The 20476-nt window shown below is 43.6% G+C and overlaps 1 protein-coding gene and 1 pseudogene across 1 annotated transcript in view; both read right to left on the reverse strand.

The window, feature by feature from the left end:
* LOC106566724 (bromodomain adjacent to zinc finger domain protein 2A) overlaps positions 1-7192 on the reverse strand; it is a 32529-nt gene extending 25337 nt beyond the window's left edge. The window contains 4 exon segments of the mRNA XM_014135041.2: positions 58-2193; positions 3054-3905; positions 5002-5131; positions 6808-7192. Coding sequence (XP_013990516.2) covers positions 58-2193; positions 3054-3905; positions 5002-5131 — 3118 coding nt within the window. The 5' untranslated portion in view covers positions 6808-7192.
* A 4575-nt stretch (positions 7193-11767) lies between these two features.
* LOC123726201 (ataxin-2 homolog) lies at positions 11768-20135 on the reverse strand (annotated as a pseudogene).
* Between the last annotated feature and the right edge of the window lie 341 nt (positions 20136-20476).

Raw genomic sequence — 20476 nt, forward strand, 5'->3', positions numbered from 1 at the left:
GCTAATTAAATTACAAAAACATAGGTTGTCATACATCAACTATGGCAAGGATCTTACCTTTGTAGGCTGGGATTGGTTTGGCAGGGCCATTTGAGCTTGACCGAGAGATGTCATTCTGGGACAAGTCAACACTGGAGTCCTGCATCTGAGAGGTGTTGTTCAGAGAGGACTCCTGCATGGACTCCTCGGTGCTCAGGCAGCTGTCCATGGTCTCCTCTGCCCGAGAAACGTTCTCTGTCTGGGTATCATCCAGAGTCAATTCCCTAGAGTCCTCCACAGAGGAGAAGCTGCTATCCATTGTAGTGTCTCCAACATGTGATGTTTCCTCCATGCGAGCGCTGTCATCCATGCAAGCGCTGTCATCCATGCGAGCGCTGTAGTCAAATTGAGATTTGTTGCCATCTACGCGAGAGCTGTCGTCAAAGCGGGAAGTGTCATCATCCGTGCGAGAGGTATCGTCAAACCGAGAGTTATCACCATCCACGCAAGAGATGTCATCCAATCGAGATGTGTCATTCATGGAAGAGATATCGTCAAGTCTAGAAGTATCGTCGAATGACGAGTTGTTACTGATGTCATCATCCTCAGTGAGGCTGGGGTCTTCCATCCTGGTGCTGTCGAGGCGTATGGACTCCGCCTGCAAGGACTCGTCAAAAGACTCATCAACTGTTGACTCATCTGTCACACAGATGTCATCCAGACTTCCCTTCTCCAGGGGAATGTCTGCACCGCTCATCGGGGTGGTGTCATTTTTCTCAGCACAAACTTGGTCCCCAGAGGAGTCCTCTTGGTTCTTGGGGTGCGGTGTCGTCCCAGGAATAACTGTGAGGGGTTTATTTGAGTGTTTTTCACATTGACGAGTCGGAGACCCTGCGGAATCAATCTTTGATGATGTTTTGACTGTGTCTGCTTCAACAGAGGGACCCTTCATGTTCCCCATGTACTTCATGTTCCCCATGCATCGCTCCTCTGGCTCTGGGGGAACCATCCGTTTAGGAGCTTGTGGAGGAGGAGGGGCGGATAGTGCAGGTGCAGAGGGGACCACAAGAGGAGCAGTCATCATTGCAAGAGGCACAGACAATGGAGGAGCTCTGGAGGTTTGGGATGTGAGAGGAGGAAGTCCAGACAAAGGTAGAGCTCTAGGGCCGTGGACTGTTAGAGGAGGCATAGACACCTCCTTTGGAAAGGAGGACACTACAGACACAGAAACTGTGGGAGAGGCAGAAACTGCTGGGAGACGAGTAGACACTGATTGAGAAAGTGAGGACAGTGATATAGAACGTGAACTGACTGCCGAATGAGGCCTGGACACTGCCGAGGGAGGTGCCATGACTGCCACCGAGTGAGTAGACACCGCTGGGGAAGGCGCAGATGCAGACATTGATGACGAAGTCCAAAACTTTTCTCGAGGTGCTCCAAATAAAGCAGGTGGAGAAGAAGTCAGAGGAGGTAGTCTGGATCCTTGGACCATCTGTTGAAGAGCAGAGATAGGCACAGACATGGAGTGCGGGGGAGCAGACACCATGGTAGACGTCGAGACCATTGCAGGAGGTGCAGATGTAGTGTGAGCAGTCTGATGTGCCACAGACACTGGGGGAGGAGCACTGACTGGATGGGGAGCAGACACAGATGGAGGTCTAGAGGATTTGTCCAGTAAAGGAGGAAGTGCAGGTGGCTTAGGAGGAGGTGCAGACACTGAGGGAGGCGATACGACTGATGGAAGTGTGGACACAGACACTGGAAAAGGTCTTAGGCCTTGTAACATCAGAGGAGGCGACGAGAGCCTGGGAGGAGGCCCGAGCACAGGGGGAGAAGGAGCAGAGGACACGGGAGGCGTAGATGTAACAACAGGAGGCCCTGAGGCACTCATATGAGCCATAGACACTGCAGGAGGTGCAGAGACCCTAGGAGGGGTTGCTGCCTTAGCTGAAGGAGGTGTGGAAACCACAGGGGGAGGCGCAGACATCGAGTGTGGAGGCTCAGGCAGCGCAGACTCCCTCGCTAAGGTTGTCATTTCATGGTGCTGGGCCATTGGCTGCTTGGAGCGCTGGCAGTCGTCACTGGTGGGCCCCATGGGAGGTCCAGGGGGCTTGGGAGGGTAGCTGTCGCTTTTAGGCAGCCGCTGGGCGACAGACGTCCTCTCCATCCCATTGTAGCCTTCATCCACATCCTTAAACGCTTCACTCATCCGCCCTAGGGAACACAAACAGTCAGACCATTAGAAATGAGAAGAACAAAACACAGCAGCGACAAGGCAATTCAAAGGAGGGAATCTGAAGAGCAAATGGAGCTTTTATAAAACACCTTGTCGACAATCTTATGCATGCCAGCGTTCCACTTCAGTAAGATGACAATAAATATATTGCCTCTCGTCAGAAAATGTCCCTTATCAAGCTGAAATGACAGAATATGCAAACACGGCTTCAGTTCTGTCATGGAAACAGTTTACAGTGTTGACATTAAAAACCTCTTAAGGATCGGACCACTTTTTTCAATTTTCGCCTAAAATAACATACCCAAAACTAACTGCCTGTAGCTCAGGACCTGAAGATGGCAGCAGTGTATGTGCAATGTTTTTAGACTGAGCCAATGAACCATTGCATTTCTGTTCAAAACTTTGTAGCAAGACTGCCCAAATGTGCCTAATTGGTTTATTAATAACTTTTCAAGTTCATAACTGTGCACTCTCCTCAAACAATAGCATGGTATTATTTGACTGTAATAGCTGCTGTAAATTGCACAGTGCAGTTAGATTAACAAGATTTTAAGCTTTCTGCCAATATCAGTAATGTCCATGTAAATGAATTACTGACAGCTGAGACATTGATTAGTAAATTAGCAGATAAGGCCGAACTGAAAGAAAATTGAGTCATTGAAAAGAAAAATTGCTTTGAAACAGGAATTTCAAACTCTTGTGATACAGTATCTGTAGAAACAGCGCCATGTATCTAGCGACCACAGAAATATGAAAATGAAACACTTCTGTGCTATAAAAATAGAAGGGGTTAGGTTACTCAGAAGACTTGAAACCTGGGTAAATATGTGCATCTCACCTTGCATGACAGCCGGCATCGCTACAGAACCACCATGGGGACTCCTCTCCCTGGTCTGGCTCTGGGGCGATCCACTATCTGCCATTGTCGAGGGTGACATAATGGGGACAGAGGACACCGCCATGGGGAGGGGGCTGCCTGGGCCCCCCTGGCCCATCTGGTGGTGCTGGGGGCTTCCCCGTGGAGGGGTGAAATTCTGGGAGGTAGGGGGCATCATCTGAGCCTGAGGTTGTGGAGCGGGAAGAGGTGGGTGCTGGGGCTGGTAGTAGGGAATCCCATTGGACACCATGCTGTAGTGCTGAGGTTGCTGCTGCTGCTGGTGGTGGTGGTGTTGTTGCTGTGTCTGTTGGTGAGGGGGTGGCTGTGGAGGCTGCTGCTGGTGATGCTGTGAGGGCGCAATCCCAGGGTGCACCTGGCTCTGGTAGGCCCCGTACACGCTGTGTGAGTTATACCCCATTGCCATGGCTGCGCTGCTCTGCTGTTGCCCCGGGTTAACCCTGTTCCAGTACTGGCCACCTGTAAGAGTCATGTTTGGGGGGGGCGCCACGGGGGGCTGACGGGACCCAGGCATGCTCCCGTTCAGTTGGTACTGTCCGTGACCCTGGAAATGCTGCTGGCTCTGTTGCTGCATCACCCCAGTGGGAGGCTGCTTCTGGTGCATGCCATGCCCAGGAGACAAGCTCATGGCTGGGCTGTACTGTGGCTGTCCTCCCCACAGGTAGTCGTAGCCCATGCTACTCTGGTGGTGGTGGTTGCTCATATGAGGGTATGGGGCTGTTGGAGGGTGGGAGCCAGGCACACTGGACCCAATTACAGTAGTGCTGCCATTCACATTCATTTCGCCGTTCATATCTGCAAAGGTGGTCAGGGACAAGAGTAAGAGAAGATGGGTCAGATAATTCATTTTTCAGTGTGTTCAATTCCCACATCATCCACAGGTCATGCATCCTGCACAATCATAAATTGTCTAGCAAATTTGAGGTTACATTAATTAATTGCTTATGCACCGAACACCTGCTCTAGAGTTAGATACAATCTCTTGCTCATTATAAGGGGTGAAAAAACTGAGGCAGAGCAATATTCATTTAAATCAGTTATTGATATACACTAAACAAAAATATTAAACGCAACATGCAATAATTTCAACTATTTTACTGAGTTACAGTTCATAGGAAATCAGTCAATTGACAAATTCATTAGGCCCTAATCTGTGGATTTCACATGACTAGGCAGGGGCGCAGTCATGGGTGGGCGTGGTCCCACCCACTCAGGAGCCAGGCCCAGCCAATCAGAGTTCGTTTTTCCCTACAAAAGGGCTTTATTACAGACAGAAATACGCCTCAGTTTCATCAGCTGTCCGGTGGGCTGGTCTTAGAAATCCTGCCGGTAAAGATGTCGGATGTGGAGGTCCTGGGCTGGCGTGGTTACACATGGTCTGCGGTTGTGAGGCCAGTTGGACATACTGCCAAATTCTCTAAAATGACGTTGGAGGCGGCTTATGGTAGAGAAATTAACATCAAATGATTTTGCAACAGCTCTGGTGGACATTCCTGCAGTCAGCATGCCAATTGCTGGCTCCCTCAAAACTTCAGACATCTGTCGCATTGTGTTTTGTTACAAAACTGCACATTTATAGTGTCCTTTTATTGTCCCTAGCACAAGGTGCACCTGTGCAATGAACACACTGTTTAACCAGCTTCTTGATATGCCACACCTGGCAGGTGGATTGATTATATTGGAAAATGAGAAATGCTGCCTAACAGGCATGTAAACAAAAATAGTGCACAACATTTGAGAGAAATACAATTTTAGTGTGTATGGAACATTTCTGGGATATTTTATTTCAGTTCATGAAACATGGGACCAACACTTTACATAGTGTTTATATTTTTGTTCACTATAGAAATAGTGAGGCAGAGTAAACACAGAAAATTGGGTCTGTACTCACTCTTCTCCTGCTGAGGGAAACTCATGGAGGACCCGTTAGTATAGACAGAATCCCCTGAGGAGAGTTTCAGTCCTGAGTTAACAGACACAGAGGAATGGGTGCCATAGTTGAAATGGTTGTTCGCCTCCATCTGAAAAACAGGTAGCAAAGACCACAAGTCATGAAGAGAAACAATAAATAAACCAGGAAAAAGTATTTGACCCTGCACATCAAATAAATAATATTCTGTTTTGAATAAATAATAAATCAGCTAGCTAGATCCATACACAAACATGTATTGTTACAACTGCAGGCGTTGGCAAGCCTGATAGCGATGAACGATGACACGTTGAGGACGACATCACAAACGTTGCACTCCCACAACTCCCTCAAAATGTCGCAGTTAGAGCAGCAGATGGGATGCTCTGGCCAGCACACTCATGGACAATGAACACCACGGGTTGATCCCACGTTAAAGCACATCGAACCCGTTTTGACAACGGGAAAACGACAATATTTTGGTCTGAGAGACATGTTTTCAAGAATTCTAGCTATACATTGAAAAATGTATATCGTGGTTGTCAACAAGTACCTACATATTGTATGGAACGTCTGCCCGTTCGTAAACCCAACGTTTAACTGCGTTTGTCAACATCCATCCCACGGTAAATGCATAATATTAGCATGAAGCTAGCGAACACTAGCTAGTTGAAAACATTGGTTTCATTAAGCTATGCTAGCTAGATCGCCACAAATATTAGCCATGTCACAAATATATTATAATTGCAATTAGAAAACAGACAACTTCCGTAGTGATTCATGTATTAGCTACTTTCTAACGACAGAAAATTAGATGCGGTTGTCATTGCTTACTAGCAAGGCTGTCTGCTACACGTGACCATGCGCTGTTGCTGATAGCGCCCCTCTGCATAGACCTGAATCTCTCATCCATGGCTCAACTAGTCAGCAAACTACCTATAGCAGTCTCATGATAACGTGTCATGGTTACATTAGCTCGCTATTTAACTTGTCCAGTTGAAGTTGATTAGTTAGCTAGAAAACAAACCATACTGCTATTCAGTTGTTTATTAAAACTGTCAACGAAAACAAAAGAGCTCCACGTTAGTGCTTGTAGTGGAATTGAAGAAGAAGCGGCACGAGCGGAATCATAAACATGTTTAGTTTTGTTATAGTTCATATCTTGACTAGCTAGCTAAATTACCTTTCATTCAAAACTCGCCACCAGATGGTTAACGTGATATCCAACTAACGTTAGCTTACAGTAGGCCTATCTAACGTTATCTAGTTAGCAATACGGCGCTAGGTTAGCATCTGATTTGATATCTTTCTAACGTTACTGTACACTCTGCAACAAAAACAATCCTCCATTGAGTTCGTTAGTGAGATGTAACTACATTTAACACAATCGGGCGATTGTAGAATTTGCTGATCGTTTCAACATTACATTCGACACCTCTAGGCCCTTATTAGATCATGCTAAATTCAAGGTTATTGACAATAGCGTCACTAGTAATCAACAACAGACATTAGCTACAACGCTGTGTAAAACTAGTTAATAATAGTCACAGCGGGTCTGTGCTCATAACCATTTGTGATGATAACTAAAACATAGAGAGTAATAACATCGGTCGTCTTGGAGTATCGTTTTTGTTTACGTTCTTAAAACATTGGATGCATCTCTTTTGTTAGCCACCAAGCTAATAAACGCACATTGTTTTCGCTGTATTCGCCTGAGATAGTGAGACAGCATCATCCTCCCTCACACACTCAAAAGTTTGACATAAAATGTAATTAAAACGGACTAACCTTGTAATCCTTGGATTTCAAAGACACTGATGTCTTTGATCATCCGAGTGAACAAATATGGTTGAAGTAGGTACAGGCTATGTAAATAAAACAGGTACAGTATTCGCTAACCTTTGGGTTTCAAATGAGCAAACATGGCTGGTGTTTAAGCGCAGCCATGATCACAGAAGAGAAAGAAATCGAGCCGAAAGAGGAAGTGAATGGTTACGAGATGGCGGATAAATAAAGATAGTTCACTCAAGCCGTTTACCATTGAAAAATATGGTCAGTTCTTGTCTACTTAAAGGGGTGGGTCTCCCATAGACACCAATGCAAAAGCAGCTGGGTCTGGTTTACTTAGCTATTTGACTTTAATTTAACCAGAAAATAACAGAGAGTGGGGTGTCTCGCTTCCTCTTTCGTCTCTGGAGTTTACACACCGGGGAAGCCGGGGCAGCTCTGGGTCCTAGCACCGGAATTCCACCATATTAGGAGAATTGTCATCTGATGTAGGCAATGACCTAGGCAAACCCTGGATTGCAGTTGCTATGTATTGGCCATTAAAACCCTTTATAGCCACCGGTCGGCCATATTGGCACCCCCCAGAAGCAGCTTTCTTAACTTTCTTAAAAAAGGAATTCATGGAATTGTAGAGAACAAAATTAAGTATTTACGTATTTTTGTTACTGTAGTGGGGACAGTAACATTAATCATCTAATAAAACATATACTTAAAAGGAAAATGTTTTGATGTTTTGATCATTATTTTATGCTTCGCTCACATTATTTATAATGATGCATTAAGGTGTGTGTAATATAATAAAACGTGGAAAAAACGAATGTAGACAATAAATGCCTTTCTATAGCTTCCAAAATAAAAAAAATTACAACAGTGGGAGAGTGCCAAGATGGAGGACGGTGTCTTCAAGACAGCGCCCCCAAATAGCTATCTAGTGTATAGATAAATAATTGGATGTAGGGCCTACATGTAGTTGTAGACTACACACAAAAATCCAGGTATACCATGTAATAAAGAATATGCACGAATTTGAGTGCAATCACAGATCAATAAGGGAAATTACTGCAAAATCGTGTATATGTACCTTACAATACTGGATAAGAGCGTCTGCTAAATGGCTAAAATGTAAAAAAATGTAATACTTTCCTGTATTGTCTCAAATTTCAAGCGCTGAAGAACAAACCACACGAACAACCGGTAGAGTAAGTTTAAATGTAATTTTATTGAACATTCTGGCTTGTAAGGAACATTTACACGATTTTGCAGGCATTAGTTTCAAGCTATATACCAATTAATTGTATATTACAGCCTGATTAATCAGACCAACCATCATTCAGCTCCATCTGAATTATATGTTTTTTGACATCTCATGTGCAGCTCACCTGCTGCAAAACCAATTGCCCTCTGGGACAAATAAAATGTAAACTTGAAGAATGTCTCAATTATAGATACATCATGATATTAGGTTGTGCCATTAGGGATATGGTCTCTCACATCACATGGTTCTGGTGTTGATGGCGTGCAAATTCAGCAGCTCTGCTACTTTGAAAAAACTCTTACAGCGCCACAAATGTTAACCTATTCATTTCCCGTTACATTGTTATAAAGTCTAACGTTTTAAGGTAAAATGTTTACTTAATTACATTTATGTTTTGATGTTTTAATATTGTGGTATACTCTCTCCTATAATAAATTTGGCAAATTCTCATATTAAAAACACAGATTCTATGAAAGGAACAGAACTACCTGCCTTCTAGGCTTATATGAATTTGAGTGCAATACAATTCATGGGAAGATAACCGTTTGCAGGTGTCTCTATTTATTCATTTCACTTAACATATTGTTAGCTGGTCTACTTTTGAACTCAACAGGCATTCTACACACCTTATCATTGTGCAAAACGTCATTGACCTTTTATAAGGACTATCCCAATCCAGCGGCAAAAAAGCTGCCCTTTAGGAGAAAATAAGTTACACAAGACTAAACATATTCTGTAGTATTCAGATTGCCAGCTTCATTTCATGATAAAATGGGCACATTCAGGAAAAGCATAATAATAATTTAAAACACTAAAGAGAAAAATAATATTTGTTCCCAAGAACAGGATGTTTGAACAGCTTCCTCATTAAGCCATTTCATTGAATGGGCCCCATGTTATCATCTTTATTGTCGAACTCTTTCAACACGATAACCCTTATTTTCTCGCAATTCCTAATCATTTCCCACAGCTTTCACGGCACAACTACTTAATTATTCTAATTCAATACCGCAGACAAAGGATGGCTCAAGGACCCAATGGGATGTCCCCTGGAATCATTAAAGCGCAAATGGTGTCATGTTAGAATGCGGCTACAGGAAGGGATGCTGAGCTGAGAGGGTGTCATTTAATTAATAAACAATAAAAATACCCAGACAAATGAAATTGTATGTAGTGCCATGTACTACAATAACAATATTCCATTATAGTGGCAGAAACCACATTTCCCCCTTCACACTGGAACTGCACGCAGTAGGCGGTTTATTATATGGACCTGTTCTAATTTTATTGTAATCAATTTGGCATATAATGATTGGAAACAAACTCTATTGACATTGAATGGTTTTTGTACAAACATAGTTCTCGGTGGCCATCTTTCAGCCTTTCCTATTGTAGCAGGTGGTCATCTGCATCTCGGAAGTGATGTCAATCTCCTCTCTATTATTTCACAACAAAGAAAATGTCCAACTTTCGTACTGAACAGATTATTTTGATAACCAACGATACAATATATCCTCAAAAACACTGATTAGACCAGGTTATGTAGCCTAGAAATAAAAAGTGTAAGGGGAACTAGCACTCACGCAAGCGCTGGTGTATTTATGGCCCACTTTGGAGCTGGGACGCAGCGCTAATAGCTTTATAGGGAAGGGTGGGTGATATTAAATTAAAGTAAACATGGAGCAGAATTATTATGTTGTACTTTTAACCCCCAATTTTGTGAGATCCAAATTGGTAGTTCCAGTCTTTTCCCATCGCTGCAACTCCTGTATGAACTCAGGAGAGATGAAGGTCGAGAGACATGCATTCTCCGAAATACGACCCTGCCAAGACGCACTGTTTCTTGACACACTGCTCGCTTAGCCCGGAAGCCAGCCGCACCAATATGTCGGAGGAAACTGGCAACCAAGTCAGCTTGGAGGTGCCCTGCCCGTCACAAGGAGTCGCTAGAGCGTGATGGGACAAGGATATCCCGGCCGACCAAATCCTCACCTAACACAGAAAATGTTGGGCCAATAGTGCGCCGCCTCATAGGTCTCCCGGTCACGGCTGGATCGAACCCGGGTCTGTAGTGACGCAGTGCTGTGCCACTTGGGAGGCCGCTAGGATATTTATTTACCTATATCAGTGAGCAGCTGATCAGATGTCTGAAGGTTGAGAAACACACCTCTACCAAAATAAATTACCAATACTGTAAACAGTGATTAATGAAGTACAGTTGCCATGTCCTCCCATTTGAAATGTATGAAAAGTCACACATCACTGAAAGCAGTGTCTTCTCAAAAACTTATTTGACATGAAACACGCATAGCCCGTCTTCAAACACTTGCACCATGGGAAACACGAGTCTTAGTGTCTTAAAAAGATGTAGACAAAAAAGGATTTTCCAGTGTAACTCAACATCATTTGAAGTGCTTAAGCCTGTGATAACTTTACAGGTTTGACATACAGACCAATAACTACACATTTACCTCATATTTTCTTGACAGTGCAAGTTTCATTTGGTCATTACACAGGTTTACCATGTCATATCCCCCATCAAACCCCTCACCACACAAGACCCAGGAGTATTGTAATGTACTTTGCCACAACTCTAAACAGATGGAAAGATTCTTGAAGGTAAAAAACCAAAAACAACCAGATGTTTGCCAAACTGAGCTTCAAGCCTCCTTTCATTTTGCCTTCATGTGATCTGCTGTTAGATACTATCAATATGGAATTAGTAAAAAAAATGTATATTTGGGAGCAACATTAAGACAGATGCCTGAAAGAATTTCACAACATTCAAATCTTATGAACATTGATAGACTGTTCGAGATTTAACAGGTGAGGAGGAAAGGGGAAACATGTAAGTTTAAAGGCTAAGGTACTGAAACACTGAACTGTTTCTCTGATCACTATCTATATGCCACGGGAGGCAGCTCACAAGAGGGAACCAAACAGAAATTGTAAATGGTGGGGGGGGGGGGCAGATTACTATTTTTAATTATATTTCATTACATTTGACAACTGCTTGTATTCCTTTCCTAGGCTGAGAATGATTACTATACAGTACATCAGATCAAATCATGAACGTTTACTCGCCAAGAGTGTAGGACTGCAAATGTAAGTGGAGACTGCGGATCCGTACATAACCTGCTCGTCGAACATCTCATTACAAAATCATGGGCATTAATATGGAGTTGGTCCACCCTTTGCAGCTATAACAGCCTCCACTCTTCTGGGAAGGCTTTCCACTAGATGTTGGAACATTGTGGTAGGGACTTGTTTCCATTCAGCCACAAGAGCATTAGTGAGGTCAGGTACTGATGCTGGGCGATTAGACCTGGCTCGCAGTCGGCGTTCCAATTCATCCCAAAGGTGTTCGATGGGGTTGAGGTCAGGGCTTTGTGCAGGCCAGTCAAGTTCTTCCACACCGAACTCGACAAACCATTTCTGTATGGACCTCACTTTGTGCACAGGGGCATTGTCATGCTGAAACAGGAAAGGGCCTTCCCCAAACTGTTGCCACAAAGTCGGAAGCACAGAATCGTCTAGAATGTCATTGTATGCTGTAGCATTAAGATTTCCCTTCACTGGAAGTAAGGGGCCTAGCCCGAACCATGAAAAACAACCCCAGACCATTATTCCTCCTCCACCAAACTTTACAGTTGGCACTATGCACTCAGGCAGGTAGCGTTCTCCTGGCATCCGCCAAACCCATATTCGTCCGTCGGACTGCCAGATGGTGAAGCGTGATTCATCACTCCAGAGAACACGTTTCCACTGCTCCAGAGTCCAATGGCGGCGAGCTTTACACCACTCCAGCCGACGCTTGGCATTGCGCATTGTGATCTTAGGCTTGTGTGCAGCTGCGAAGACAGTAGGAGGGGTTGCTGCCTTAGCTGAAGGAAGTGTGGAAACCACAGGGGGAGGCGCAGACATCGAGTGTGGAGGCTCAGGCAGCGCAGGCTCCCTCGCTAAGGTTGTCATTTCATGGTGCTGGGCCATTGGCTGCTTGGAGTGCTGGCAGTCGTCACTGGTGGGCCCCATGGGAGGTCCAGGGGGCTTGGGAGGGTAGCTGTCGCTTTTAGGCAGCCGCTGGGCGACAGACGTCCTCTCCATCCCATTGTAGCCTTCATCCACATCCTTAAACGCTTCACTCATCCACCCTAGGGAGCACAAACAGTCAGACCATTAGAAATGAGAAGAACAAAACACAAAACCTTATCAAGCTGAGATGACAGAATATGCAAACATGGTTTCAGTTCTGTCATGGAAACAGTTTACAGTGTTGACATTAAAAACCTCTTAAGGATCGGCCCACTTTTTTCAATTTTCGCCTAAAATGACATACCCAAATCTAACTGCCTGTAGCTCAGGACCTGAAGCAAGGAAATGCATATTCTTAATACCATTTGAAAGGAAACACTTTGAAGTTTGTGTAAATGTGAGATGAACGTAGGAGAATATAACACATTAGAAAACCAACTGTTTTTTTGTACAGTTATCTTTGAAATGCAAGACAATGGCCATAATGTATTACTCCAGCCCAGCTACAATTGAGATTTTGGCCACTAGATGGCAGCAGTGTATGTGCAATGTTTTAGACTGAGCCAATGAACCATTGCATTTCTGTTCAAAACTTTGTAGCAAGACTGCCCAAATGTGCCTAATTGGTTTATTAATAACTTTTCAAGTTCATAACTGTGCACTCTCCTCAAACAATAGAATGGTATTATTTCACTGTAATAGCTGCTGTAAATTGCACAGTGCAGCTAGATTAACAAGATTTTAAGCTTTCTGCCAATATCAGATATGTCTACGTCCTGGGAAATGTTCTTGTTACTTACAACTTCATGCTAATCGCATTAGCCTACGTTAGCTCAAACGTCCCAAGGGGGACCCACCAATCCTGTAGAAGTTTTAAATCTGCTTAGCGAATTCAATTACTGACAGCTGAGATATTGATTAGTCAATTAGGGGATAAGGCCGAACTGAAAGAAAATTGAGTCATTGAAAAGAAAAATTGCTTTGAAACAGGAATTTCAAACTATTGTGTTACAGTATCTGTAGAAACAGCGCCATGTATCTAGCGACCACAGAAATATGAAAATGAAACACTTCTGTGCTATAAAAATAGAAGGGGTTAGGTTACTCAGAAGACTTGAAACCTGGGTAAATATGTGCATCTCACCTTGCATGACAGCCGGCATCGCTACAGAACCACCATGGGGACTCCTCTCCCTGGTCTGGCTCTGGGGCGATCCACTATCTGCCATTGTCGAGGGTGACATAATGGGGACAGAGGACACCGCCATGGGGAGGGGGCTGCCTGGGCCCCCCTGGCGGTGCTGAGGGCTTCCCCGTGGAGGGGTGAAATTCTGGGAGGTAGGGGGCATCATCTGAGCCTGAGGTTGTGGAGCGGGAAGAGGTGGGTGCTGGGGCTGGTAGTAGGGAATCCCATTGGACACCATGCTGTAGTGCTGAGGTTGCTGCTGCTGCTGCTGGTGGTGGTGGTGTTGTTGCTGTGTCTGTTGGTGAGGGGTGGCTGTGGAGGCTGCTGCTGGTGATGCTGTGAGGGCGCAATCCCAGAGTGCACCTGGCTCTGGTAGGCCCCGTACACGCTGTGCGAGTTATACCTCATTGCCATGGCTGCGCTGCTCTGCTGTTGCCCCGGGTTAACCCTGTTCCAGTACTGGCCCCCTGTAAGAGTCATGTTTGGGGGGGGCGCCACGGGGGGCTGACGGGACCCAGGCATGCCCCCGTTCAGTTGGTACAGTCCGTGACCCTGGAAATGCTGCTGGCTCTGTTGCTGCATCACCCCAGTGGGAGGCTGCTTCTGGTGCATGCCATGCCCAGGAGACAAGCTCATGGCTGGGCTGTACTGTGGCTGTCCTCCCCACAGGTAGTCGTAGCCCATGCTACTCTGGTGGTGGTGGTTGCTCATATGAGGGTATGGGGCTGTTGGAGGGTGGGAGCCAGGCACACTGGACCCAATTACAGTAGTGCTGCCATTCACATTCATTTCGCCGTTCATATCTGCAAAGGTGGTCAGGGACAAGAGTAAGAAAAGATGGGTCAGATAATTCATTTTTCAGTGTGTTCAATTCACACATCATCCACAGGTCATGCATCCTGCACAATCATAAATTGTCTAGCAAATTTGAGGTTACATTAATTAATTGCTTATGCACCGAACACCTGCTCTAGAGTTAGATACAATCTCTTGCTCATTATAAGGGGTGAAAAAACTGAGGCAGAGCGATATTCATTTAAATCAGTTATTGATATACACTAAACAAAAATATGAAACGCAACATGCAATAATTTCAACTATTTTACTGAGTTACAGTTCATAGGAAATCAGTCAATTGACAAATTCATTAGGCCCTAATCTGTGGATTTCACATGACTGGGCAGGGGCGCAGTCATGGGTGGGCGTGGTCCCACCCACTCAGGAGCCAGGCCCAGCCAATCAGAGTTCGTTTTTCCCTACAAAAGGGCTTTATTACAGACAGAAATACGCCTCAGTTTCATCAGCTGTCCGGTGGGCTGGTCTTAGAAATCCTGCAGGTAAAGATGCCGGATGTGGAGGTCCTGGGCTGGCGTGGTTACACATGGTCTGCGGTTGTGAGGCCAGTTGGACATACTGCCAAATTCTCTAAAATGACGTTGGAGGCGGCTTATGGTAGAGAAATTAACATAAAATGATCTTGCAACAGCTCTGGTGGACATTCCTGCAGTCAGCATGCCAATTGCTGGCTCCCTCAAAACTTCAGACATCTGTCGCATTGTGTTTTGTTACAAAACTGCACATTTATAGTGTCCTTTTATTGTCCCTAGCACAAGGTGCACCTGTGCAATGAACACACTGTTTAACCAGCTTCTTGATATGCCACACCTGGCAGGTGGATTGATTATATTGGAAAATGAGAAATGCTGCCTAACAGGCATGTAAACAAAAATAGTGCACAACATTTGAGAGAAATACAATTTTAGTGTGTATGGAACATTTCTGGGATATTTTATTTCAGTTCATGAAACATGGGACCAACACTTTACATAGTGTTTATATTTTTGTTCACTATAGAAATAGTGAGGCAGAGTAACCACAGAAAATTGGGTCTGTACTCACTCTTCTCCTGCTGAGGGAAACTCATGGAGGACCCGTTAGTATAGACAGAATCCCCTGAGGAGAGTTTCAGTCCTGAGTTAACAGACACAGAGGAATGGGTGCCATAGTTGAAATGGTTGTTCGCCTCCATCTGAAAAACAGGTAGCAAAGACCACAAGTCATGAAGAGAAACAATAAATATTTAAGGAAAAAATATTTGACCCTGAACATAAAATAAAATTCACAGAAATTCCCTGCAGCTGTCTCATAATAGTATATTCTTTCAAGCAGAATACACATGCAATGGATGGTTTCCATTAATAAAATAAGTGAGCAGTATAAACTAAATAACAAATACTATGTGATTTAAAAAAATAAAATAGCTAGCTGGATCCATACACTAAAAAGTATTGGTTACAATGCAGGCGTTGGCAAGCCTGAAGATGGCTATGAATGATGACACGTTGAGGACGACATCACAAACGTTGCACTCCCACAACTCCCTCAAAATGTCGCAGTTAGAGCAGCAGATGGGATGCTCTGGCCAGCACACTCATGGACAATGAACACCACGGGTTGATCCACGTTAAAGCACAGCGAACCCGTTTTGACAGCGGGGGAACTTCAATATGTTGGTCTGCGAGACATGTTTTCAAGAAATCGAGCTAAAAGTTGAAAAAAGGTATATCGTGGTTTTCAGCAAGTACCTACATATTGTATGGAACGTCTGCCTGTTCGTAAACCCAACGTTTAACTGAGTTTCTCAACATCCATCCCACGATAAACGCATAATATTAGCATGAAGAGCTAACTAACACTAGATCACCACAAAGCTATGGTAATTGCAATTAGAAAACAGACAACTTCAGTAGTTATTAATTTATTAGTTAGCTACTTTCAAACAATATAAAATTAGCTTTGCTTGTACATCATGAGCATGGCCTTATTTCTATTATAGCATATTGGATGACTGTGGATAGGCTAGGTTGTAGCAACCTCATGATGGGTAAAGGGAAAATAAGAGTATCATGTAGTAGCCTAATCCTATCGCTGTTACATTGGGCTGGGGGAATGGAATATCTAACAGCGATAGGATTAGGCTACTATATGATACTCTTATTTTCCCTATACCCATCATGAGGTTGCTACAACCTAACCTATGAATGATAGTTTACAACGTAGGCGCACACAGGTCGAGAGAAACATTTTTGGACAGACAGTGACACATTCAATACCACTTTGCACACTTTTGCCTGCATCTAGCTGATATAGGGTGTAATCATTAGTCCAACAGTTGCAAACGACAGTTTCTATTGGACAAATTCAGGTGTTTATCCCCGTGTCGTTCCATTTGCTTCTATTTAAGAAACATTTTTCAACAGAACTGGCAGAATGAATACACCCCTGATCACACGTAAACACAGTCCATAGTAGCCACATTGTATTCCTTCTCGCATCTATGCGCTCTCCTCCTCTCACCGTTTCCCTTCGCTTGTGGACTTCAATGAACAACACTTGTGTGACCAGGCAAAAATAACATTCCAAGCAAAACCATATAATATCATAACTGCTACACACTGCCAACATCGTTGTCACCATATAAGCTAAAGTAACATCAGTCAACAAAGCTAATAGAACTAATGCATTAGTAAACTCGCTACAATCATGCTGTAACTTTACAGTGTACAGTCAGTGAGCAGTGTAGCACTTACACCGGCGGGCCCTGGTGGCAATACATATGTGAAATCAAAAGCTTAACTGAACTTGACTTGGAAGACTTCCAGTGTTGTGTTGGATAGTCATAGACAGCTAGCTAACATAGCATCTCTCTGTTTGAGAAGCGTTTTTGAGTAGGCTGAACTAGCTAGCTGCATTTCCTAGCTAAGTAAGAGAAACTGAAGAAAAAAAATAACTTAGTCTCTTTATCTCTCTTCGAGTCAACTACTCACCACATTTTATGCACTGCAGTACTAGATAGCTGTGGCTTAAAAATGCATTCTGTACTAGATTCATTCACTGATCCTTTGATTGGGTGGAGAAAAAGTCAGTTCATGCTACAAGAGCTCTGATCACTCGGAGGACGTCTTCCGGAAGTTGTCATAATTACTGTGTAAGTCTAAGGAAGGGGGTAAGAACCATCAGCCTCCCCAGAGGAGGACGGAAACTAGCTATCCTCCCAGCTACACCATGATGCTACCCTACAGAGTGCTGTTGATGCTACTGTAGACCCTCATTGCAAAACAGTGGGTTTTAATAAATTATTTGGTGACGTGAATATATTTATTATAGTTTTATCTAAAAAAAATTAAAAAAAGAGTACTTTTTCAATGTTTTACAATTATGAAATTCACTGAGAAGGATGGTCCTCCTTCCTCCTCATGTTTAATTGCGTTTTTCAACATCCATCCCACGATAAACGCATATTAGCATGAAGCGGAGAAAACTAGCTAGTTGAAAACATTGGTTTCATTAAGCTATGCTAGTTAGATCGCCACAAATATTAGCCATGTCACAAATACATTATAATTGCAATTAGAAAACAGACAACTTCCGTAGTGATTCATGTATTAGTTACTTTCTAACGACAGAAAATTAGATTCGGTTGTCATTGCTTACTAGCAAGGCTGTCTGCTACACGTGACCATGCGCTGTTGCTGATAGCGCCCCTCTGCATAGACCTGAATCTCTCATCCATGGCTCAACTAGTCAGCAAACTACCTATAGCAGTCTTTCATGATAACGTGTCATGGTTACATTAGCTCGCTATTTAACTTGTCCAGTTGAAGTTGATTGTTTGGTAGTTAGCTAAACCATCCCGCTATCCAGTTGCTTATCAAAATTGTCAATAACGAAAACAAAAAGGGCTAAACGTCAGGGCTTGTGTAATTTAATTAAAAGGTGGCACGAGCAGTTGCATAGCTAAACATGTTTAGTTTTGTTATTGTCCATTTCTTGACTAGCTAGCTAAATTAGCTTTTATTCAAAACTCGCCACCCGATGGTTAACTTCCTTTCCAACTAACGTTAGGCCTATCTAGCGTTACCTAGTTAGAATCTGATTTGATATCTTCTAACGTTACTGTACACTGCAACAAAAACAATCCTCCAAGGAGTTCGTTAGGTGAGATGTAACTACATTTAACACAATCGGGTTAAAATTATTTAAGTTGCTCATAGTTTCAACATATCATTCGACACCTCTAGGCCCTTATAAGATCATGCTAAATTCAAGGTTATTGACAATAATCAACAGAAGTTCACTACAACGCAGTGTAAAACTAGTTTATAATAGTCACAGCAGGTCTGTGCTCTTTAAACTTTTGCGATTGTTATGTATGGTACGACGTGCTGTACGTCATACTGTACGTTGTTATGGTTTACGACAGTGTGCTGCTTTATGGATGAATGGGTTGTCAGGATGAGTGGCACATGTCATTAAACGACAGAGTGATGTACAATGTGAAACCGTGCAGACGTGCGTTCTTCTACAGCTAGGCTAGATATAACATTGGCGACGAAGATGGCTGAATTCAGTTTACCACCGCTGGCACCATTCCTCGCCGTGCCTGGCGAACCTCCAGTCCCGTGGAATAACTGGCTTGATAGCTTTAACACTTATATCGAAGCTATGGACTTTTCTACAATCTCCGACAAGCGGAGGACAGCACTGCTCCGTCACTGCCTCGGTACAGAGGGACAAAGGATTTTCAGACCAAATCCTCACCTAACACAGAAAATGTTGGGCCAATAGTGCGCCGCCTCATAGGTCTCCCGGTCACGGCTGGATCGAACCCGGGTCTGTAGTGACGCAGTGCTGTGCCACTTGGGAGGCCGCTAGGATATTTATTTACCTATATCAGTGAGCAGCTGATCAGATGTCTGAAGGTTGAGAAACACACCTCTACCAAAATAAATTACCAATACTGTAAACAGTGATTAATGAAGTACAGTTGCCATGTCCTCCCATTTGAAATGTATGAAAAGTCACACATCACTGAAAGCAGTGTCTTCTCAAAAACTTATTTGACATGAAACACGCATAGCCCGTCTTCAAACACTTGCACCATGGGAAACACGAGTCTTAGTGTCTTAAAAAGATGTAGACAAAAAAAGGATTTTCCAGTGTAACTCAACATCATTTGAAGTGCTTAAGCCTGTGATAACTTTACAGGTTTGACATACAGACCAATAACTACACATTTACCTCATATTTTCTTGACAGTGCAAGTTTCATTTGGTCATTACACAGGTTTACCATGTCATATCCCCCATCAAACCCCTCACCACACAAGACCCAGGAGTATTGTAATGTACTTTGCCACAACTCTAAACAGATGGAAAGATTCTTGAAGGTAAAAAACCAAAAACAACCAGATGTTTGCCAAACTGAGCTTCAAGCCTCCTTTCATTTTGCCTTCATGTGATCTGCTGTTAGATACTATCAATATGGAATTAGTAAAAAAATGTATATTTGGGAGCAACATTAAGACAGATGCCTGAAAGAATTTCACAACATTCAAATCTTATGAACATTGATAGACTGTTCGAGATTTAACAGGTGAGGAGGAAAGGGGAAACATGTAAGTTTAAAGGCTAAGGTACTGAAACACTGAACTGTTTCTCTGATCACTATCTATATGCCACGGGAGGCAGCTCACAAGAGGGAACCAAACAGAAATTGTAAATGGTGGGGGGGGGGGGCAGATTACTATTTTTAATTATATTTCATTACATTTGACAACTGCTTGTATTCCTTTCCTAGGCTGAGAATGATTACTATACAGTACATCAGATCAAATCATGAACGTTTACTCGCCAAGAGTGTAGGACTGCAAATGTAAGTGGAGACTGCGGATCCGTACATAACCTGCTCGTCGAACATCTCATTACAAAATCATGGGCATTAATATGGAGTTGGTCCACCCTTTGCAGCTATAACAGCCTCCACTCTTCTGGGAAGGCTTTCCACTAGATGTTGGAACATTGTGGTAGGGACTTGTTTCCATTCAGCCACAAGAGCATTAGTGAGGTCAGGTACTGATGCTGGGCGATTAGACCTGGCTCGCAGTCGGCGTTCCAATTCATCCCAAAGGTGTTCGATGGGGTTGAGGTCAGGGCTTTGTGCAGGCCAGTCAAGTTCTTCCACACCGAACTCGACAAACCATTTCTGTATGGACCTCACTTTGTGCACAGGGGCATTGTCATGCTGAAACAGGAAAGGGCCTTCCCCAAACTGTTGCCACAAAGTCGGAAGCACAGAATCGTCTAGAATGTCATTGTATGCTGTAGCATTAAGATTTCCCTTCACTGGAAGTAAGG

Source organism: Salmo salar, chromosome ssa13 (genome assembly GCF_905237065.1).
Source record: "Salmo salar chromosome ssa13, Ssal_v3.1, whole genome shotgun sequence".
Taxonomy (NCBI): Eukaryota; Metazoa; Chordata; class Actinopteri; order Salmoniformes; family Salmonidae; genus Salmo; species Salmo salar.